Source organism: Tenrec ecaudatus, chromosome 4 (genome assembly GCF_050624435.1).
Source record: "Tenrec ecaudatus isolate mTenEca1 chromosome 4, mTenEca1.hap1, whole genome shotgun sequence".
In the NCBI taxonomy this organism is placed as follows: Eukaryota; Metazoa; Chordata; class Mammalia; order Afrosoricida; family Tenrecidae; genus Tenrec; species Tenrec ecaudatus.
In genome coordinates this window covers 118,607,779-118,632,179 of record NC_134533.1, presented here as the reverse complement: position 1 = coordinate 118,632,179, position 24,401 = coordinate 118,607,779, and the positions used below count along the sequence as shown (strand labels likewise).

The following is a 24,401-nucleotide window of genomic DNA, read 5'->3' as shown; positions in this document are numbered from 1 at the left end:
ACACACACACACCACCACCACACACACTACCACACACACCACACACACACACACCACCACCACCACCACACACACTACCACACACACCACACATACACCACACACACACCACCACACACACTACCACACACACCACACATACACCACACACACACACCACCACCACCACCACACACACTACCACACACACCACCACCACCACCACACACACTATCACACACACACCACACACACACACACCACCACACACACTACCACACACACCACACACACACACCACCACCACCACACACACACACACCACCACCACCACACACACCACACACACACCACACACACACACCACCACCACACACACTACCACACACACACCACACACACACACCACCACCACACACACTACCACACACACCACACACACACACACCACCACACACACCACACATATACCACACACACACCACCACACACACTACCACACACACCACACATACACCACACACACACACCCCCACCACCACCACACACACTACCACACACACCACACACACACACCACCACCACCACACACACTATCACACACACACCACACACACACACCACCACCACCACCACACACACTATCACACACACACCACACACACACACCACCACCACACACACTACCACACACACCACACACACACACCACCACCACCACCACACACACACACACACCACCACCACCACACACACACACACCACCACCACACACACTATCACACACACACCACCACCACCACACACACTACCACACACATACACCACACACACACCACACACACACCACACACACACACCACCACCACCACACATACTACCACACATACACACCACCACCCACACACACCACACACACTACACACACACACCACACACTGCACACACACGAACACACACACCATACACACCACACACATACACACCACCACCACCACACACCACACACACACCACCACACACTCACACACCACACAAACACAACCACACACCACCACACACACCACCACCACACACTCACACACCATCACACACACCACACACACACACACCACACATACACACACCACACACACGCCACCACCCACATACACACCCCTCCAGATCACGCTGTGCATCCGTGCAACCCCATACCGTTGTCCAGTCTCTGCCAGGGCCTCCAAATTGCAAGTCTCATCTTCCACCTCAGCTCTTCCATTGGTTCCCCACTGCCGACTGGATAAAGTCTTAAATCTTTAGCTCAGAAATCAAGTCTTGCACGATTTGGCTTTTTCTGCCTCCCCGCCATCTCTTGCCCTGACCTTTCTCCCACACCTTGCCCTAGCCAGGTGGAACTTCAGAACACACGGTCCATGCCTCCCTCTCTCTGGAGGGATTTAGCGCCACTGTCCAGAAATGGCCCCTCCTTTGGTTGTGCCCCGCAAACATTCCTGGAATCTTCTCCTGCTTCACAGGCAGCACTTACAGAATTTCTCTCATCTCTTTCTATGCTCCACAGATAGATGATAGATGATGATACATACATACATACATACATAGCTATGTACAGACATATAGTGAAATACCACTCAACCAGTAGAAGAAATGAAGTCTTGATATAAGCTGCAATATAGAAGGAATTTGAAGACATTATGCTGAGCCCTGTAAGTCAAACACAAAAGGACAAATGTTGTATCACCTCACATTAAAAAGACCAAAGTTTATTAGGTGGTCATGAGGGGCCAGATGGAGAGGGGTATGAGGGTTAACAGTGATGGGGAATTACATTGATTAAGGGTCTGATTACCTAGCCTATTATTGTCTTTTTCCCCCATTAAGCTATACACCGGTCAAAAGTTAAACTGGCAAAAGTTGCGTGGTAAATACATTTCCCACAACACCACAATAAGAATGAGCAGGTACTGACGTTGCTTACGTGCAACCAAACTCTTCACCGGATGGGGCTCCTCGGTTTGGAGGTCTAGGGTTAGGGCTTCATGGGACCTCCAGTTGACTCACCTCATTAGATGTTTGCTGCTCTGTCCTACCTTCCGTTTCTTTGTGTAGTGCCTGGGATCTATAAGTTTGAAAGGGGCTGTCCAAGACACAGCAATTAGTCTCTCTCCACCTGGAACGGAGGGAAAAGGAGAGAAGAGAGGCCCAATGGCCGCCGTGAACAACTGTCTCCTTGCATTGAGACCAGACCAACTAGATGGAGCCAGCTTCCATTTCTGAATATCTTAATCAAAGATTTCATAAAAGATTCTGAATCAAAAGGGGAAGAATACGAACCCTAACCCTAATCCCAACCCTAAGTCTAACACCAACCCTAACCCTAAGTCTAACAAAAAAGAGAAGTAAAAAATTTTAAACGTTTTTAAAAGGGGAAGAATACAGTACTGAACTGTAAATTCTCATGGACTCCAGACTTTCTGGCTCTGTGGGGGATGAATGGCCCCTGAAACTATTGCCCTGCAGTAACCTTTAAACCATAAACCCCAGATATCCCTTGAAGTCTTCTTAAACTCAAACAATAACTTAGAAAGAAACACACACACAGTGAGATATTGTTGTACAGCCATCAGGACGGCGATCATTAAAGAGAAGTGGGAATGGCTAGAGGTACCCACATTCTGATCAGGGTCGCGGCTGATGGATCTTGAGAGAAGTCTAGGGGACAGGAGATGTGGAGCACAGTTTCAAATTCGCTGGACCCATTGGAACCGGAGGAGGGCCTGAGACTATGAGCCTGGATATATTGAAACTTTGAACAGAAACTATCCCTAGAAATCACATTCCAACTAAATCGCAGGTAAACTTAAAAAATTAACCTTGAGAACTACAAATTTTTTAAAGTACCCACTTATAACCAAATGGACAACTACTCCATAGCACGAATGAGACGTTGCGTGGCAGTGAAGTTAGAGTGATGGGGGTGGAATAAGGAGAATGGAAATGAGACGGTTCTCCAGAACTGAAGAACAGAACCACTGTCGCTGAATGTGTAGAAATGGTTGACTAAAAAGGCAGGGGGGAAAAAATCACATCACCGTGAATGAGGGGGAGTGCGTGATGGGAACCCAATGCCCATCTGTAGACAGCTGGACATCCCTTGCAGAGGGGTAGCGGGGAGGAGATGAGTTACGCAGGGTTCAGTGTGGCAACAATGAAACTCAAAACCTTCCTCTAGTTCCTGAACGCTTCCTCCCCTCCCAATCATCATGACCCCAATTCTACCTTGCGGACCTGGTTAGTCCAGAGGATGCACAGCGGTGCAGTAGGGATCTGGAAACACCAGGAATCTAGGACGGATGAACCCCTCAAGACCAGCGGTGGGAGTGGCGATACTGGGAGGGAAGGGGGTGTAGAAAGGGAGAACCGATCTTGGGGATCTATGTGTAACCTCCTCTCTGGGAGATGGGCAATGGGAAGGTGGGTGAGGGGAAATGCCAGGCAGTATAAGATAAGATAAAATAATACTTTATAAACTATTAAGGGTTCAGGGGGGAGCGGGGAGGGAGGGGGAGAGGAAAAAAGGAAAACGAGCTGATTCCAGGAAGCCAAGTGGAAGGCGAATTTTGAGAATGAAGTGGGCAACGAATGTATAAGGATGCTTTACTCAACTGATGTATGTATGGATTGTGATAAGAGTTGTAAGAGCCCCAATAAAAAGATTTATCAAACTTAAAAATAAATAAATAAAATATGCAAAGAAAGAAAGAAATGGTCGACTAAGAATCTACAATGTGGCATGCCATACCAAAATACAATCAAATACGCTTTCACCAGAACGCAATATGGTATGCTTTATTGGCAAATAGCAAGCGTTGGGCAGGGTGTGGAGAATTGGCACCTTCGTGCATCGCTGATGGAAACGAACGTCAAAAGGGTCTGCTTTGAGCATTATGCTCTTTTGAGAGCTATCTATGTGGGACTGAAGGGACGACGGCAACTCAAAAGACTAGATGGGAATTTTCGGGAGCAGTGGGTTTTTGTTAATAAAGGAGGAATACCTCAGGAAAGACGGGTGAGAATGGATGTGCAGCTAAAAGTCTCCCGTCCACCTCTGAACCGCACATGCAGCAACGGCTAAGTCGGTGAATGTTTTGTTGGGTGCAGTCTCAACAGCAACAAAATGAAATGACAATAAAGATTTATTGAGGCCCTAGAAAGACAACCATCAACAGGACAGACACGGGGTGCCCCCAAAGAAGTGTCCATCACATCACCCTGCCTCCAGCAGAAGTTAGCTGTCTTTCCCATCCACCGCTGCTCAGAATACGGGACAAGAACACAGAATTACCCCAGCAGAAGAGGGCCTGCATGGTTTCACTTTCCCATGACGCTGCCCCCAGATTCATCTTTCTAAAGAGCATCTGTGGCCATTTCACGGTGACCCTTTAAGCGCTTCCTGACCCCATTCCCCAGGTGCATGCACGCAAGGGCTTCATGAGCCGCTGGCTGCTGCCCACTTCCCCGGGACCATCTCTTGACCTCCCTGCCTCCAGCAACCCAAACTGCCTGGATCCCTTTCCTTTGCTTTCAATCTTTGCCTTTGCTCCTCCTGGTGGCTTCAGTGGACTGCCCCTCCTCGCCTCGTTGATTAATTATCTACTTCTGAATTTTAAAATCACCCCAATGAGTCACTAAAGGCAGCAACAAGTCTGTGGAGTAGCCATTTGGCCAGGGTTCCTCTGGGACGGCTCATCTCTGCTCCATGTGATACTGACTAGACTCACTCACGTGTTTGTGGCCAGTTGGCAGGTGGGCTGGGGGTCCGGATGGCACTGGAAAGTCTCACTCGGTATCTGGCAATTCTGTGGAGCTGTCGCGTGGAGTGCTTTAGGTCAGTGCTTTGTGCGTAGCTCGTTCGAGCTTCCTAGTCTGGCAACTGGACTACAAGATGTAAAGCGAAATGGGCACGTGCTCGTCACGCCTCTGCTTGCGTCATGTTGTCAGAAGTCCCTCCAGCCAAAGCAAGGCCGGTGCCCAAGCGCGGTGACAATGAGGAAGCAGGGTGATGCACCGGTGGCCGTGAGTACAGCAGTCTATCGACGTCTGCTCTCTACTCCTCCCACGCAGCCTTCCCAGAGTACTCAGCGTCCCGGCACCAGGTCCACAGTCCGTAGTCTCATCCTATGCCGCAGACCCGGAGGGCACTGAGGGTCCCCAGGTGTGGCCGGTCTTGACCCAGAGACCTGGGAATTGAAAAGGCAAGAGAGTTGCCCCCCAACATCCCCAGCCTGCGATGGTGACATGATCACTAACAGACACTCTCATTTTAAAATGGGCAGAATTAGAAGACACCTGGTAAGCACTGGCCCCAAGCATTTCTGAAATCCATCCCGCACGTATCATCAGAATTCCTACCCTAGAGGAAGGACATTTGACTTGATTAGGCTCCAGGTCTCCTTGGTTCTTAGTTAACGTTCTCTGGAGATTTCACCTTTTCCATCAGCTCTATGTTCCTGCCCATCGAACATTGGGGACCCCAGGCTTGCTTTCACTTTCAATTGTCTCAATCCCTTTGACTGAAACGAGTGGAGCGCTGGCCTTTAAAGCTTGATGAATTCAGTTCTCTATGGGGTAGCAACTTGGGGTCTATTCCATGCATCAGAAGACCTTTCTCCACTTTTGCTATGGGAAGATGTCCTTAATATTCTTAGAAACCCTTTTATTCAGCTGAGAAGGTCTACTAGGCATGACTTTAAATCTAGACCTGGAGATAGCCCTTCTCAGTCCAGCCAGGGCTGACCAGTGTGTAAAATACGGGTGTACTCGAACCACAACTGGAACGGGGGAAATACAGGTCAACACCCTGCTAGACACTTCCTCTACCTCTAGGAAAAGGGAGGCAGCAGGCACATCGCACAGCAACCAAACCTCTTGATTGGCAGAGTGGGATACAGCGGTGGCTGGCTCAAAGATATTGACCACACACATCGAATGTATATGCTCTCCACAACCCAGGAAATTATCTGATCTCCTGCTTCATGAAAGATCTTGTGACATCTTTTCCAAGACCTCCATTCCACGGCTTCAGCCTATATATAAATTTTCCCATCCCAGTTATCATTCTAGTACACCCACCTTTGACACATTTGGGTCTTTTCTGCTTTTGCTTTGTCAGTCACGACGGAACCGATTTTCATCAGCTCAAAGCCCTGCCTTAAATCTTTTTGGGTGTTGAACAGAATCCTATAGCAAACCCTTGATTTGAGATGAGAGAATCTTCTGTCCACTGCAGAAACTAGAGATGAGAGAGTTGGTTTTCTTTTCCAACCTATAGAAAACCCCTGTTTGCCTCTCCTACAATCTTTTCTCTCAGGAACATCATACACCACTCACTTGTGGGGACCCTCCAGGGCTGAGTGGGCCGGCTCCTGGGGTTTCCGAGGGAATAAATATTTACAGGAACAGAAAACATCATCTTTCTCCCCTGGAGCAGCTGGTGGATTCGTAGCCTAGTGCTCGGCCCCACTGCAGCATGGGAACTAGAAGCCCTCAAGTAACAAGGCAACCTTCTATCCCTCAATCCCATGATCAAATTTATAAATTCATCTTGGTACATTTTCATCTACATTTCCCCCAAGAAACAGTTTGCCTGGCTATACTGGCACAGAAAGGGAAAAGGGATTGTCCTCACATTTCTACCTTGGTATTTACTTAGGCTGCAAATATATCCTTGTACGTTGTAGAGCATAAGGGGAGCAAACTTATGAAAACTTCTTAGCGATGATCTCGAGGGAACGAACCTCTGGGCCCGGGGGCTCAGGACCATAGTCTAGGGGGACATCAGGGCCAACTGCCAAAACAGTGAAAAAAGACAAGGTTCTACATCGACTCTGATGAGCAGTAATTGGTGTCTTAAAAGCTCAAGATCAACCATCTCAGGGGCAACTCTGGTCTCTACCCATCAGAGGATCGAAGAGAAAAAACACTATAAAAAAAAAAAAAGAAAAAACACTATAGATAAGGGGAACAATTAGCCTAAAGGTCTATCGGGCCATGTGAACCCACCTTCCTGACCCTGAGACCAGAAGAACTAGCTGGTGCCTGGTTCCCAATGCCAACAGCTCTGAACGGGGTTACAGTAGGCAGTCCTAGATAGAGTGGACGTGTGGGACAAAACTTAGAGTCATGGAAACAGACCAGGCGTGCTAGTCTGATGGAGGCGGGTAGACATGAGACTGTGGCCCATGGATTCCCTTCAGGCAGGAGCACAACTCGTGCTGGTGCCTCAGCTTTCAGCTTGCAACAGACAGCTCCCAGGTGACCAGTTGCACCATGGGGAGCACGCTCCTTGGAGCACCGATGAGCTGAGTCCTAAGGGGCAGCTTGTGCTGCCCAGGGATAAAGGCTCAGAAGGCAGGGACAGGTGGAGAGAGGAGAAAGGTAAGAAAGAGATGGACGGCAGAGAAGGGGGGGAAGGGAGACTCCAGATAGGGCAAGATATGACAAAATAACAATCTGTGGATTATCAAGGGCTCATGAGGCAGGGGGGAGCAGGGAGGGAGGGGGGGAAAAAGAGAACCTGATGCAGAGGGCTTAAGTGGAGAGCAAATGCTTTGAGAGTGATTAGGTCAAAGAATGTACGGATGTGCTTTATACAATTGATGTATGTATATGTATGGATTGTGATAAGAGTTTTATGAGCCCCTAATAAAATGTTTTTAAAAAACAGAAAAGAAAGAGTGTTGTAACGTTGTGGGGCTTGCAATGGACATTTAGAAATCAAAATGTGCCCCTTCCTTTCATCTGCACACAGTCTGGAACTGTATGGTCGCCTTCTTAGCAGCCCAAGGAAGGTTGCAACACAGGGGCGGCAGAATGCCAGAGAAGCTGAACTAGAACTCTGATGTGCCATGCTCGGACCGTGCCCTACCTCTGGACGATTAATTTTATGGAATGTGTTTCTTAGGACTATTCTGATGGAGCTTCTGCTTTTTGTAGCAAAAGCATCCTAAGTGGTACAATATGGGGCTTTTGTGTAGGTGGAGAGAGGAGAAAAGTAGAGACTGTTATTAAATGGTGCTGTTAAATGTTACAGCGGGGGTGGAATTCCTGATAACACTTTGGAGACACTCAGGCAAAAGGGCCTCCTGTGAAGCCAGTCAATCTGGAATAAAAAATCTGTGTCCCGTGTACAATCAATTTCCTAGGTGTGGGAGTTACATAATATTGTAAGCTATAGAAGTAAAGGGGTGGAGGTTAACCTGTCAATCAGGTCGCAGCTTGAGGACCTCATTTGGAGGTGCCACTGAGATAAATGGCTCGCTGGAGGCAGACCACTTTCTCTCTGCCTTCGCCTTCCTGGGGACAAACCATATTGAGCCACACTGAGACCTGCAAGAGCCCTGGAGATGCTTCCACTGCCACTGGATCCACAAGACTACACCCACTGGCCTGTGATCTTGTATTGTTATCATTGCATGTGCTGTATGAGTCTGAAGAGGGGTTTATGGATTAATAACAGACTTATAGGCTAATGAGATAATTGAGGTTTATTGTGCCAACCTGGCCAATAAACACATGTGGGGTTAATTGAAGGATGGAGCAATAAGTGGCTCGGTGAGTCTAGCCTTTCTTTTTCTCGGGTTTCTTGCTTTCTGATGGTCGGACCAGAGTGCAGCTGCCTTAGCCAGTTCCCTGCTTTAGCTGGCGAGGCTCACTTCCTGCAAGACACCCCAGAGAAGAAGCCACATGGACCTACCCCGATGCAGCCCTGGGTGCTGAAGCACCCGTGTGGAGACCCCTGCCAGTGCTGAGATACTTACACACTAACTCGGCTTTCCTCCTGCAGTCAGCATCATTCTGTCCGTTTTGTGAGATGGAGGAGGACTTTGTAGATCAGTATTGGACATATGGGCTAATATTGGACTTATAGGCTTGGGCAGCACTGGGTTGGGGTGCTTTATTAATGTACACTTACCCTTTAAATAAAACTCTCTTATACATAAGAGTTTCTGTGGATTTGTTTCTCTAATGTACCCAGACTAACACAGCTAATATCAGCTTTATGGACTTGATCTGGACTGGGCTGGGAAGTTTTGTGTTTTTTTAATAAATCATTTTAATAACTTATGAAACCCTTAATAACTTATAAAACCCTTAATAACTTATAAAACCCCTAATAACATATAAATTATTACTCTATCCTATCTTACACTGCCCGGTGTCTCCCCTCACCCACTTTCCTGTTGCCCATCCCCCATAGAGGAGGTTACACATAGATCCCCCTGATCGGTTCCCCCTTTCTCCACCCCCTTCCCTCCCACTGTCACCACTCTCACGGCTGGTGGGAAGTTTTCTTAATATGCAATTACTCTTTGACATAAAGTTCTTTCTTATACATTAAAAAAATCAAAATGTGCATGAAGTGTCAACTGGAAAAAAAAACCAGTGTGCTCTCTATATAAACTTTCACCCAAATCACGGGAAAAGTTGAAGAAGAAGACAGCAAAAGCCCAATGCCTTCTTATCAAGCGTCTGCTTACCTCACATCTGCTAAAAGCTCATTGGCCAAAGCAGGCCATGTGGTCCAGTCCAGTCTCCATGGGGAAGGCGATTCTGCGAGGGCATGGAGATTGGGAGGCATGACTGATTGAAAGTCAGGAAGGTAAGTACCTACCATTCCTGGCCATTCCCATTCCGTTTGAAGCCTCCATTCATGGCTCTCCTCCTCCAAGAAGCACAACGTAATGGAGTAGGTCATCCGTCGTCCCTAGTTGGGACTTCATGTACCCTGTGCATGTCTCTAGCTCAGTACTTTTCCTCGAACTATCTCTTTAACATTACTTTCTCCCCCATGGGACCAGCTTTTAAGATCGGATTCTTTTGGTCTTTGTATGCCCAGGTCTCTCTCCCTGTGCCAGGAGCATCCTTGTGTTCAATCATGTCTTACAACTTTTCCATTAATTAAGCATCCATGTAGGACAGAGATTGTACACTGGTGCATATAGGAGCTGGAGGCACAGGGAATCCAGGGTGAACGATACCTTCAGGACCAGGGGTGTGAGGGGCGATACTGGGAGAGTGGAGGGTGAGTGGGTTGGAAAGGGGGAACTGATTAAAAGGATCTACATGTGACCTCCTCCCTGGGAGATAGATGGCAGAGAAGGGGGTAAGGGAGACTCCGGATAGGGCAAGATATGACAAAATAACAATCCGTGGATTATCGAGGGCTCATGAGGGAGGCGGTAGCAGGGAGGGAGGGGAAAAAAAAAAAAGAGGACCTGATGCAGAGGGCTTAAGTGGAGAGCAAATGCTTTGAGAGTGATTAGGGCAAAGAATGTATGGATGTGCTTTATACAATTGATGTATGTATATGTGTGGATTGTGATAAGAGTTGTATGAGCCCCTAATAAAATGTAAAAAAAGAAAATGATTAGGGCAAAGAATGTACAGATGTACTTTATACAATTGATGTATATATATGTATGGATTGTGATAAGAGTTGTATGAGCCTCTAATAAAATGTTTTTAAAAAATTAAGCATCCACGAATAACAATTTTTAATGACTAACTGTTGAAAATTCAATTTTTTTTCGATTGGTGCTTTGTCTTCTCACATTCTGACCCTGTATTCTAATTAACACACACACACACACACACACACACACACATAAAACAAACAAAACCAACCCACTGACATTGAGTTGATTCGGACTTCATAGTGAACAACAGAATAAAATAGGACTGACCCTTTGGGTTTTTGAGACTGTAAATCTTAATAGGAGCAAACAACCTCATCTATCTCCCAAGGATTGGCTGGTGGATTCGAACTGCTGACCTTGCAGTTGGAAGTCCAACGAGTAGCCCACTACACCCCCAGGGTTCCTTTGCATTCTATTAGATAAACTCCATTTTATTTTTTTAATAAATCACTTTATTATGGGCTCTTGCAACTCTTATAACAATATATCCATACATCAATTGTACCAAACTCATTTGTATATATGTTGCCATAATCATTTTCAAAACATTCTGCTTGAGCCTTTGGTATTAGCTCCTCTGTTTCCCCTCCCACCCTCACGGACCCCTGATAAATTATTACTATTTTCCTACCTTACACTGTCCACTGTCTCCTTCACTCACTTTTCTGTTGCTCATCCCCCTGGGGGAGGGGGGTGCTATACATTGATCATTATAGACAATTCCCGTTTCTCCTCCCTTCCACCCCTCCCCCCCACTCATGGCACCGCTACTCCAATTCCAATTACTGTTCCTGAGGGGTTTATCTGTCCTGGATTCCGTGTGCCCAGAGTTCTTATCTGTATCATAGTACATGTTTCGGTCTAGCCAGATTTGTAAGGTAGACTGTGGTCATGACAGTGGGATGGAGGAAGCACTAAAGAACTAGAGGAACGTTGTGCGTCCCATCAGTGCTACACTGCACCCTGACTGACTCCTTCCTTCTGTGAGAGAATGTCCAATTATCTACAGATGGGTTTGGGGTCTCCTCTCCAACCCCCATCATTTGCATCAATATGTTTCTGGTTTTGGTCCTCCGATGCCTTTTACCTGATCCTGTTGATACCTCATGATCACCTCATGATGTGCTTCTTCCACGTGGGCTTGTTGCTTCTCTGCTAGGTGGCCGACTGCTTGTTTAACTTCAAGCCTTTAAGACCCCAGCAGCTCTACCTTTTAATAGCCAGGCACCATCAGCTTTCTTCACCACATTTGCCTGTGCACCCATTTTGAGAAAGTGGGCATCACAGGCTGCCAGGTTATTAGAACAAAGCGTTCTTGCGTTGAGGGAGTACTTGAGTAGCGACCCAATGTCCGTCTGCTACCTTAGTACTTAACATTTAAATAGAGACCTATATCCCTATTAATATATTTATATATTTACATATGTGCATGTCTATATTTGTACCTCTGTAAATGTCTTTTGCCTCCTAGCTCTTTCCTCTATTTCTTTTTACTTTCCTCCTGTCCCACTATCATGCTCACCCTTCCTTTGACATTCAGTACTTTCTCTCGGCTACATTGCACTTGATCAACCCTCACCAGGCATTCTACGCCCTCCTCGCCATAGATTTTAGATCACTTATTGTTCCCATGTCCCTGGGTTATTTGCTTCTCCCTACCCTTTCTCCCACCTCCTCCTCTCCCATGTCTCCCTGGAGACATCAGTCTCATTGTTTTCTCTTTGGGATTGGTTGTCCTACCTATCTTACATGGATAGACATGAGTAAAAAGGAGAAAAAGAATAAATAGATAGATAGATAGATAGATAGATAGATAGATAGATAGATAGATAGATAGATAGATAAAAGCCTGTGATAAATAGTTCCAGGTCTGTCTGTTGGCCCTTCTGATTGTTTTCCAACCGTTATTTTTCATTTGTCACAGTCTCCAACTAAATAAGCAGTTCCCTGGAGACCGACCTCACCCGGGGAACGGAGCTCAACTAGAGATTAGGAGAGGGGGCAAGTCTAGAGCAGTGAGTTCCAGGTCCTTTAACTTCGTAGGCTAAGAACCTTTCCAAAGGGGATCAGCAGAAAGTTACTTTGTTTTTTTCTGAAAGCCACATTGAACCCACCAGTCAGCAGTTTGAAACCACTAGCAGCTCCGTGGAAGAAAGCTGTGCTTTCTACTCCTGTAAAGAGCTACCTCTCAGAAACTCACAGGGGCAGGTCTACTCTGGCCTAAGAGGGCCACTGTGAGCTGGCATTGACTCAATGGCAGTGAGCTTGTTTGTTTTGGAAGGACTTTAAAATACACATGGGCGCACAGAATCTACCACCATATCAAAAATGTGGAGAGATGCAGTCTTACAATGAAAACACAGCCCTTCCCAAGGAAAGAGAGCTTTATTAATATGAGGTCTAAAATTAATATTATGTGCTGCCTTAACATCAAGAGCCCTGGTCCCATAGCGGTCATGCATTGAGCTGCTAACCACAAAGTCAGCAATTCAAAACCACCAGCCACTCCAAGGGAGAAAGAAGAGTCTTTCTACTCCCATCAAGAACTGCAGACTGGAGGAGGAGTCAAGGCCTCAGGGTGACCGGAAAATTAAGAGGTGTGGGAAGCAAGCACTAGGAGAAAGCAACAGGACTGATGGTTCTGGGGGTACTTGGGAGGAGGAGGCTGGGGAAGGGAGCACTGAGCAACCAGCACCTTAGACAGAGGAACAACTAAGAAATTAAAACCACAACAAGGAGAACGTAGAGACCCTGGGGTGTTGGGGCAACAGCAATCTAGTTGGGAGGAATTAGTAAGAGGCAAAAGAATGGCGAGAGTGATGGTGGGGCAGGAGGAAGGTAAAAGGAAACAGAGGAAAGATCTAGGAAGCAAAGCTACAGATAGAGGTATAAAAACATAGGTGTACATATGGAAATACATTAATTCATAAAAATAGAGGCATTGACCTCTGTACATACATTCTTTGGGCCTCTGCTCAAGCCCTGCCTCAACACAAGAACACTTTGCTCTAACAACGCTCCCTCTCCCGGCAAAATCAATGAAGAGAAAATGGGTGCACAAGCAAATATGGTGAAAAAAGCAGATGGTGCCCGGCTATCAAATGATATAGTGTCTGGGGTCTTAAAGGCTTGAAGTTAAACAAGTGGCCATCTAACAGAAAAGCAACAAGCCCACATGGGAGAAGCACACCAGCCTGTGCAATCATAGGTGTTGACGGGATCAGGTAACAGGCATCAGAAGACCCAAAACAAACAAACAAAACCCATATTGTTGAGAATAAGAGGGGTCAGAGCAGAGATCCAAAATTCATCTGCAGACAATAGGACATCCCCTCATAGAAGGGTCACAAGGAAGGAATGAGTCAACCAGGGCGCAGTGTAGCACCGATGACACACAATATTCCTCTGGTTCTTTGAGGCTTCCTCACTCCCACCATCATGACCCCAGTCCTGCCTTTCAGTTCTGGCTAGACCGTAGCATGTACACAGGTACAGATATGAGCTCACGACACACAGAATCCAGGTCAGATAAACCCCAACGGAAATGGGAGTAGGGATACTAGGAGAGTAGGGGGAAGGTGTGGGGGAGAAAGAGTCATGGAAGAAGAGGAACTAATCACAGTGATCGACACATAACCACACATACACACACACACACACACACACACACGGGGATGAACAACAGAAACACGGGGGAAGGGAGACAGTAGTTGGTATAAGATATGAAAGTAATAATGTATGACGTATCAAGGAGTCATGAGGGTGGGAGTGGGGGGAGGGACGGAAAAAGGGGACCTGATACCAAGGGCTCAAATAGAAAGTAAATGTTCAGAAAATAATGATAGCAACATATGTGCAAATGTGCTTGGTACAATGGATGGATGGATTGTTATAAGAACTGTAAGAGCCCGCAATAAAATGATCTTTAAAAGTCTTTTAAAATATTTTAAGAATTACAGACTGGGTAACCCACAGGGGCAGGTCTACCTTGCAGTCAGAAACATGGTGGCAGTGTGTCTGAGCCTGGACATCTGGTAAAATCAAGAAGGCCCCACTGGCCTCAGGTTTCCATCCCATCTCTCGCCCCTACCCACGTCCTCAGCCAGACAGCTGGCTGATGACAGGGACCTTCCGCTGATCTCTGAGTAAAGGGCTTCCTGCACTCAGAATCATTCAAACAGGCCAACTGCACTCTCCTGTAGGATCCAGCACCCCACCCTTGTAAAACTACAAAGCTTGCTCCCCGTAACTCCTCCTTGTTCACTATATCGCTGTGTGTGGTCCATATCCAGCCCTGAGCAACACGGGGTGTCCCCTCCTACCAGGGCGGTGAGTTATGTGACTGATAAACTGCTGTCGAGATCATGTGTCCAGTCTAGGGGGTCCTGTACGCAACCATCCCCATAACCCCAGAATGGGGTCGTCCTGTAAGAATTCAGATTTGTAGAGAAATCTGTGTCCAGTCTGTCTCCACCAGAGGCCATGAGATTGTAAGAAAGGAAATCTGAGGGATGTTTGAGTTATGAGGAGTCCTGGTGGCATAATGGTGATGAGTCAGGCTACCAACTGCAAGGTCAGCAGTTCTAACCCACCAGCCACTGCACTGGAGAACAACCAACAGGGCTTTCTGATCTAAACAGTCCTACCCTGTCCTGTAGGGTTGCTGTGAGTCAGCATCGCCTCGATGGCAGTGAGATTGGTCTTGTTTTAAGTGGGTTACACATTGGGCTGCTAACTGCAAGTTTGGTGGCTCTGAACAAGAAAGAGGAGTCGGTGTGCTCCTGTAAAGGCTATGAGAGCAGCTGGACCAGGAGGGGAGGAGGAGGGTGGGGGAAGAAAGGGGGAGCCAATCACAAGGATCCACATGTAACCCCACCCCCAGCCCCCAGCCCCAGGGGACAGACAACAGAAAAATGGGTGAAGGGAGACAGTGGATGATATAAGATGTGAAAATAATCATTTATAATTTATTAAGGGTTCATGGGGGAGGAGTGGGGGAGGGAATAGAACAGGGAGCTGATACCAAGGGCTCAAGTAGAAAGAAAATGTTTTAAAAATGATGATGGCAACATATGTACAAAAGTGCTTGACACAATGGATGGATGGATTGTGATAAGAGTTGTACAAACCTTCAATAAAATGATTTTTTAAAAAGATTTTTAAAAGACCAAGTCTTAGAGATCCTACAGAGCAGTCCTGCTCTGTTCAGCAGGGTGGCTATGGGTCAGAATCAATTGAATGGTGGTGGGTGATCCCTTACCAATACGTGTCCCACCCCATCCCCCAGAACAATGTATTTCGAGCCATCAACTCCATCCAACCTGAAGCGCCCTCTCCTGAGCAAACACACCGGTCACCTGTCTGCAGTTCACATTTCCCTCCCCTTACTGGAGGGAAAGTGCTTGGGGACCCAGAAAGTAGGGCAGACACTCATGAACTGACCAAAATAGCACAGCTAGGCCATCTCCCCGCACCACTCGGGGGCAGGGCCAGGCACTGCGAATGGGGCAGTCAGAGTGAGAAAGCCCAGTTAGGGCGGCTGCCTGAGCTCACCTGGGCCGTCCACCAAGGCATCCTAGAGACCCACTCTCAAAGGCCCATGTTCTACCAAAAGCGGAATTTGTCCAGCCCCTGTATTTGATTGGGAAATGTTGGGGTTCCGAGATCCCCAAACCAAAGCAATTAAACTCCAGTGAGATAGATCTCTAAACTGAGGCTCAGAAAGTTGTCGAGCCGTAGAGTGATGGGAAGAGGCAGCAGGGAGCGGTGTGGAACACAGGAGAGATGAGGCAGAGGGGTTTGGAGCCAGGGGGCCAGGAAGCACCGAAGCATTAACAACACACGGATAAAAAGCTGGTTTTCCACAGGGACAAGAGAACAACATGGGACCCAAAATGGTAGTGAGGGGGAAGTGGCAGGCCTGGTGGGGAATGATCAAGGGTAAGGTTGCGTAGAGAAGAGGTATAGCTGTAACCCAGTTGGTGACGGAGCATGGTAGTAGGGCACGAGGAAAGTCAAGGGAGATGGATGAAGGAGCTGGGAGTCAAGGGGCATTTATGGAGGTCTAGACAAAGACATGTACATGCAAATATATATATGAGGATGGGGAAATAGATCTATGTGTCTATATTTATAGGTTTAGTATTAAGGTGGCAGAAGGACCTTGGGCCTCTACTCAAGCACTCCCTCAATGCATGAATACTTTCTTCTATTAAATTGGAACTCGACGATGCTCACCCTCCCAACACAACTGCTGAAGCCAAAGTGGGTGAATAAGTAAATGTGGTGAAGAAAGCTGATGGTACCCAGCTATCAAAAGAGATAGTGTCTGGGGTCTTAAAGGCTTGAAGATAAACAAGTGGCCATCTAGCTCAGAAGCAACAAAGTCTACATGGAAGAAGCACACCAGCCTGTGCGATCAAGAGGTGCCAAAAGGACCAGGAATAAGGCATCATGAAAAATATATATATATATATATATATATATATATATATATATATATATATATATATATATACCATAGTGAATTAAGGGAGAAGTGCAGAGTGGAGACGCAAGGTCCATTTGTTGGCCACTGGAGATCCCCTCATAGAGGGGTTTAGGAGAGGAGATGGGTCAGTCAGGGTGCAATGTAGTACCGATGAAGAACACAGCTTTCCCCCAGATCCTGAATGCTTCCTCCCCACAACTACCATGATCCAAATTCTACCTTGCAGGACTGGATAGGGCAGAGGTTGTACACTGGTGCATATGGGTGCTGGAGGCACAGGGAATCCAGGGTGGACCACACCTTCAGGACCAGGAGTGTGAGGGGCGAGGCTGGGAGAGTGGAGGGTGAGTGGGTTGGAAAGGGGGAACTGATTAAAAGGATCCACATGTGACCTCCTCTCTGGGAGATGGACGGCAGAGAAAGGAGGGTGGCAGTCGGGGGGGGGGGTGAAGGGAGACTCCGGATAGGGCAAGATACGACAAAATAACAATCTATAAATTATCAAGGGCTCATGAGGGAGGGGGGAGCGGGGAGGGAGGGGGAAAAAAGAGGACCTGATGCAGAGGGCTTAAGTGGAGAGCAAATGCTTTGAAAATGATTAGGGCAATGAATGTACGGATGTGCTTTATACAATTGATGTATGTATATGTATGAATTGTGGTAAGAGTTGTATGAGCCCCTAATAAAATGTAAAAAAAAGCCGGTTTCCTCGCCTCTCCATAGAACTCACCTCACCACGTTAGCGTTCTCTCCTGGGAGAGACTGAAAGTACAGGTCCGCTCTCTGCCTAGACTAGGAAGACGGATGAGAGGCAGAGGGGAGGAACTGCCTTTTTATTTATTTACTTGACCAAATGCCCCTGTTGCTGGCCACCGTGAACTCGGCCATGGCCAGGCCCAGTGCTGACGGAAAGTTCCACCACTGAAGCGCTGCTAGGAAGTGACCCACCCCCACCCCCTTCCCAGCTGGGAGCTCAAGGATGGCTTCCAGCGATGCCATTACGGTAATGGAAACGGTAAAGAAGCTACCGAGGTTGACTTCGATGACGAAATCGGAGAGGTGGGCCAGCAGGTGGCTGGGAACCAGACCAGAATTCACAATCAGGCGGTGAGAATGCAGATCGGTCAAAAAAGCCTGTGCACTGCACCTGTGGGTGGTCAATCCTTGGCACCTACTGTAAAGGCCAGAGGGCTTCCGGTGGCATGACATGCATGGGCCAAGGGGAGCCAGGGGTTCAGAAGCTTGGTCTCAGTCTTCTCCTCTTTGACCCCATCTCCTTCCCCAAAGCCCCCTTTCTGCTCTTCGCGAAGGCTTGGAGTTACATCCACTGAGCAGCCCTTTGGGGTTATGAAGTGGACCCGGCTGCGTTGAAATCGACCATCAGCAGCACAGCACGTTGCTGGAGGGGGGGGCGGGAGGGGGTAGGCCCGTGTGTCACATGCCGTGTGTAACAGAGAGAGTAGCCTTCCCTCGTTTGAAGATCACATTGCCCAAAGAGGAAACGAAGTCGAAGAACCTTCTAGCTGAGTGGGAGGAGGTGCCAAGCGGGGCGCTGAGGGCGAGGTAAAACGCTTCATAAAGGCTGGGGTCTTCCGCGATGGCGGAGGGCGGGAGTTGGAGGCTGGGACAGCGGCGTACACCCTCTAATATGGGACCACCCCAACAGCTTTCCACGGGAGAAAGCTTGGAACGTCGAAAGGCCACATTCCCCAGCGGAGGTGGGCTCCAGCCGAAAAGAAACAAGAGGAGGGGGTCTGCCCCCCGCGGGGTGGCAGGCCGGCCCTGCCCTCCTGAGCCCTGGTTCCACAGGCTGGTACAGAACGAGTGGGAGAAAGGATGGACGCCCTAAAAGGGAGGGAGAGGTCAATGTGCCTCCCCTGATCTCCGGGTTCGCACGGCCTTGGGGCCCGGCCCTGCGGGCCAGCGACTGGGCTGAGACCCCCCCTGTGTAGCAGAGAGCCCCCCTCCCACACCCCGAAACCCGCCCGCCTCCTCCCCCACCCCCACTCCCGGCAGCCTCGCTACCCCCTCAGCTTCTGATTGGCTGAGCCCCGCGCCCTCCCCGCCCCGCTCCCCCCACCCTCGGTGAAAACTGCGGACTCGGAGCTGGGTGCAGCAGCTGGAGCAGAGGCAGAGGCAGAGGCGCCCGGGGTTGCTGCAGCGCCGAGGACCGAAGCTCAGGTGGGAGCGGCGGTGCGGCGGGAGACCCGCACACAGGCAGCCCCCCAGGCGCCAGCGGGGTCCCCCCGCGCCGCGGCCCCCGCGAACTGCCCTCGGGTGCTGGGGGGTCGGGGGGGGGGCTGCGCGGGGCTGGCCGAGGGACCGGCCCCCGGGCGGGCGCGGGAGCCCCTGCGGGGTCGGGGTCGGGACCAGAGCCGGACTTCCAGGCTGGCACTCCGGGGTGGGCGCCGGGGGCACAGCGGGCTGTGGCGAGGGCAGGGGCGGGGGCGCGGGAAGAGGATGGGAGGAAGGGGGCTAAGGACAGTCGAGCCGATGCCGCCACCCTGAAGCACCCAAACGCATCTTGCGAAGGTTGGGGGCGGGTGGGATTGGGTTGGGGGACACGAGGGGGGGCCAGCCGGAGAGAACCTGAGCGGGCGGACTGGGGTGCGGGGCACCGAGCCTAGAGAAACCGCATTGGCACGGGCGGGGACTGCGGGGAAGGCGGGCAGAGCCGGCGCGGGCAGGGGCGAGCTGGGAAAGGATGGGAGGGAGGTTCTCCAGCCAGCCCGCCCCCGCCGGGACCGGGGGTGGGATGGCGGGGAGGGGGGACTCCGGCCCACCGCGGCTCCAGGGCCCGCAGGGCACTGCCCTTCCCGGGGTCAGCACAGCCGTCCATCCCTATGGAAGCAGCGGGCCACAGTAGGCGCTTTAACCGATGCTCCACCCAGGCTCCCAAAAAAGTGGGGGAAGGTCGGGAGCCGGTGTCCGAATTCGGAAATGGAATGTGGGTGGGGTTCATGGGAGGGGGCGGAGCTGGAGGGGACGCAGATACGTTCTATCCGAGACGGAGAACCCCGCCGGGGGAAAATGAGCCAGGAGACTCCCCACGCCTGCCCCATTTGCTCTGCCCAACCTTTCCCCTCTTCCCCATGCCCCCACCCCCATCCCCAGCCCGTGACTCAGAGTGCTAGAATCAGAACCAGGCGCCACAGCCCCCTTCCCTCCCAAAAGGGCCTCTGGATCTGCTCCTGGCTGCTCAGGGGACTGAGGGGGGGATTGAAAGTAGCCAAGGCTATCGTGGGCATCCCAACCGACCGCCATGGAGCCAAGGACTCCAGAGCATGGTCCCGGCGAGGGCGTGCTCCGCACACCCAGGCGCACACCCTCCTGCGCCCTCTCCTCCAGCGAGCAGGGACCAGCTAGGTGATCTGCAGAGTGTCGACTCTCAGGGATATTGGGCCCGCCCAGACAGAGCGGGAGTGGCAGGGAGGCTACTGAAGCAACACTGGAAGACTGCAGCCCCCCACCCCCCTCACCACCACCACTACTCACCTCCCCCACCCCGGAAATCTTACTTCCCTCTCCAGCAGCATCTGGCTCACCCCAAGAGCGGGCTGGGTTTTGAGCCGTGCTGTCTTCAGAAGGAAAGAAGTGAACATTCGTGGGCATCTACTCCGAGTGGGCATCGTTTGGCTCTGTCATAATCCTCAGTGATACACCTCTGTGGGCATCTAAGGCTCAAAACCATTCAGTATCTTTTGAGCACCTTCTCTCTGTGCCAGGAACTGTTCTGGGCACTGGGATTTTTACATTTTTTTCTTAACAGAAACTAGGAAGTGCCTGCCCCCATGGGCCTTCCATTCCTGAAGGGGTAGGGGAATTGTAAAGACAATTGCTCAAAGTCAACCTGCTAATAAGTATTCATCGTCAGGCTCAGCTCCCGAAACCAAAGCAAACTCACTGCCACCTAATCATAGCGAGCCCTGGTGGCACAGTGGTTACAGCTGGGCTGCTAACTGTACAGTCGGCAGTTCAAAACCACCAGCCTCTCCTCAGGAGAAAGATGGGCTTTCTCCTCCGGTAAAGAGTTTCAGTCTCCGGAACTCAGAGGGGCATTCCTCCCCAGTCGTATAGGGTCTCTATGAGACCCAGATACATGCTACCATAAGAGACTTTCTCCTTTCTCTCCCCTTCCCCATGTCCTTGAGAGAGGAAATCCAGTGGCAATGAGATGTGGGAAGGAGTGGAGAGAGGGCATCATGGCGGGTCTCCCAGGGGCACCCACCGCCTTAGCAAGTGTGGCCTGCTGGCTCTGTCTCTTGACTAATTCACACCCTGTTCCCACCCCAGATCCAGGGCTGCGCTGCTCGGACACCATGAACTCCGCCTTCACCTTTGTTCTCCTACTGACAGGTACTGGACCAGGGCAGGGCTGGGGGACTTCTTCACCCTCAGACCAAATCACATGCATTGCCATCGAGTCAGTGCTGACTCATAATGACGCCCCTGTGGGTTTCTGAGGCTGTAACTGTTGATGGGAGTAGAAAGCCCGGTCTTTATTCTGCAGAGCTGCTGGGGGTTTCGAACTGCGGACCTTGAGGGCCACAGCCCAACATATAACCACCACTCCACCAGGGTTCCTTCTTCCCCTCAGAGAAGCTAATTTCTTCCACAGAGCAGGGGGCGGTGACTGAAGGGCAGTGGTTTTCCCAAACCTCGTTGATCTGAGCGTGTAGGGTGGCTTTTGGAAACACAACTCCCTGAGGCCTTACACCATTCCCCAAATGGGAACCAGGACCCTGGATGGGCTCCCCAGGTTTTCCTGCCCTTGGGACACACCAGTGGGGCATAGGACTTGAGCAGACAAGAGGGAGATGCCGAGGTCTGCAGTGGGGAGGCTGGACTGCTCCTTAGAGACCCCAGGGGTGGGAGGGGGGCTCAGATGGCAGACCCTGTGCCCTCTAAGGCCTGGTATGATCTGTGCTTTTAACATGTGAGTGCTGCCCAATTCAGAAGGGGTACTGCTGGTGTCAGTCTTTCAGGTGGCCTGGGGGCAGAAGGTGACAAGCCTGACGGCCTGCCTGTCGAACCAGAGCCTGCGACTAGACTGCCGCCATGAGAACACCACCACCATGCCCCTCCAGTATGGGTTCAGCATGACACGGGAGACAAAGAAGCACGTGATCTATGGCGCCATCGGGGTGCCTGAGCACTCCTACCGCACCCGGACCAGCCTCAGCAGCAAGCACAACATCAAGGTCCTCTACATAAGTGGCTTCACGAGCAAGGACGAGGGCACCTACACGTGTGAGCTCCACCAGTCTGGCCAGCCCCCCCTCATCTCCAGCATGAACGTCTCAGTTCTCAAAGGTGAGGCAGGTACCCAGCGCAGGGCCAAGTCAACAGGAAGCATGCTGGGGAGGAGCAGGGAGGTGAGGCAGCAGGCAGTCCTGGCTGGGCTGCCAGGGAAAGGAGCCCTGCTTCCTGCCTTCAGGTGCTGCCTGGTCTCCTGGGGAACCATTGCCTTCCGTGTGAAATAGGGGGCACCAAGGGAGAGGCAGAGTGAGGCTGTGGACAGACTGGTACCTCAACTCTGAGCACGTCATTCGGCCTCTCTCTTTCTGGGAAACGAGACCAACACACCTAGCTGCTTGTGACCGTGTCCAGATGAGGATGTGGGGAAATGATGTGGGTTCCAGGGAAGCAGTCGGTCCTGTTGGGATCTGGCCACGAAGTTCCTGATCCCAGGGGAGTGCGTCTGGCTTTGGGCCGACGCTTACCTAAGTCTTGGTCCCTCTTCTGTCCTACCCTGTCCCCTACCCCATCCTCTCTCCACAGACAAATTGGTCATGTGTGGGGGCGTAAGCCTGCTGACCCAGCACACCTCGTGGCTGCTGCTGCTGCTGCTCTCCCCGCCTCTCCTCCAGGCCGTGGGTTTCATCTCCCTGTGAGCGGTTGGGTCCACTGAAGATACGGGGAGCCACAAGGCCCAGTCCAGAGATCCTCGTTCTCTCAGTTGGCTGACCCCCTCTCCGAGTCCCTCACATACCTCGGGGAAGAGTGGGGGCTCCACCGTCTTAAGGAACCCCAGTGCTGCATGCCATTACCCACCCACCCCTGCAGCTGCCCACCACAGGGCCCCTTGGACCCCCCTCCGCACTCCCCTGGCTGTCCTTTGTACTCCTTGTTCCAGAGCTGCACTGTCCCGTTCATTCAGGGCTTATCCTTTCCTTTGGCAGTTTGTGAAGAGGGAGGGCAGGGTTGGGGGACTGGTGACGAGTGACAGGATACAGGGGACGGTGGGGAGAGCCAGTCCCGAGACCAAGATGAATGGGGATGGTGCGTCTGGGGTCAGCGCTGATGTGTGTGCTGAGGCCAGACCTCAGCAGGCAGGGGTGGCATCTGAAGATCTCGGAGGTCAAGGCCCCCACTGATAGCCAAGCTCCTGTGGCCATCACGTGAGAGGGGGCACAGAACATCACACCCCACAGAGTCCCCTCCTTATCACATAGGCATCCTCCAGAGGCTGAGGGCCAGTGAGATGGAGCAGTGCTGATGGGGTTGGGGGTGATGGTACCTAAGGAAGCCAGACACATGAGCTCACTGGCCCTCACCTCAGTGGGGCCGATTGTCCTGATGAGTACTAGAGGCGGCAGCAGAGAACAAGCTCCTCCACAGTCCCTGTCCAAGAGCTTCCAGAACTGCATTGGAGCCAACCCGTCGTCAGGCAGGCTGGCTGGTGTCCCAGAGCCCCGCACTCTGGCCCAAGTATTTATACAGGCTTTCTTCTCCCTCCCCCATCAGTGTGAGCCCCTGTTTGCTGGTGCCTGAGCCCTGTCCCACAGGCTTGCCTTCTCAGGGACCTCTGGGGGTCTGAGGCAGGCCATGCAGTGAGACCCATGGGTGAGATGGCTTTCCCCAATGCCCAGCTCCCCACCAACGGCCCTGCCCTGCCCTGTGACTGTGTAAAGTGCCACACAGCTTCTGGCATCTCGTTGAGGAAAGAGAAAACTGCACAATAAAACCATGGAAGGCTCTGGAATCAGCCTCGTGTCCCATCTCTGTGTTGCTTGCTCCTCCATTGCCCCAGGCCCGCCTCCCTTTCCTGCGTCTCCATGGGCAGGAGGGCCCACTTGCCACCTCGCCCCTTGTTTTCAAAATCCCCACCTTTTAGTGGCACCCAGCCCCCACTTTCATCCCCCTCCACCTAGGACCCACAGCTGCATGCTGGGCTTTTCAGGAAAACCAACATGACATGTCTGCTTCATGACGTGTCGCATCTCTGCTGACTCGCCTGGCTGGCACCACACCACACTCTCAGCTGCCAGGGGTTCTCCTCAGAGGCTCAGTACCAGGCGCTGGAGCAGATAGAGGGCATTAGCTCTATCCCTCACCTTGCTCCCCGCAAAGTAATGAGTGACAGGGTGGTCCTGGAGTCCAGTTCCAGCCCAGAGCCTGCGTTCCTGGTTTGCTAGGTACGTCAGAGGCAGTGGCGGCAGTGACTGCCCAGAGGC

General features: G+C 50.8%; 1 protein-coding gene across 1 annotated transcript; it reads left to right on the top strand.

Moving 5' to 3' along the window:
- Nucleotides 1-18,991: 18,991 nt before the first annotated feature.
- Nucleotides 18,992-23,929, top strand: THY1 (Thy-1 cell surface antigen). Its single transcript, XM_075546714.1, has 4 exons — nucleotides 18,992-19,125; nucleotides 21,238-21,300; nucleotides 21,922-22,257; nucleotides 22,726-23,929. Exons 2-4 carry the CDS (start codon nucleotides 21,264-21,266, stop codon nucleotides 22,836-22,838), a joined length of 486 nt encoding a protein of 161 aa, XP_075402829.1. The 5' UTR covers nucleotides 18,992-19,125; nucleotides 21,238-21,263; the 3' UTR covers nucleotides 22,839-23,929.
- The last annotated feature ends 472 nt before the right edge of the window (nucleotides 23,930-24,401 follow it).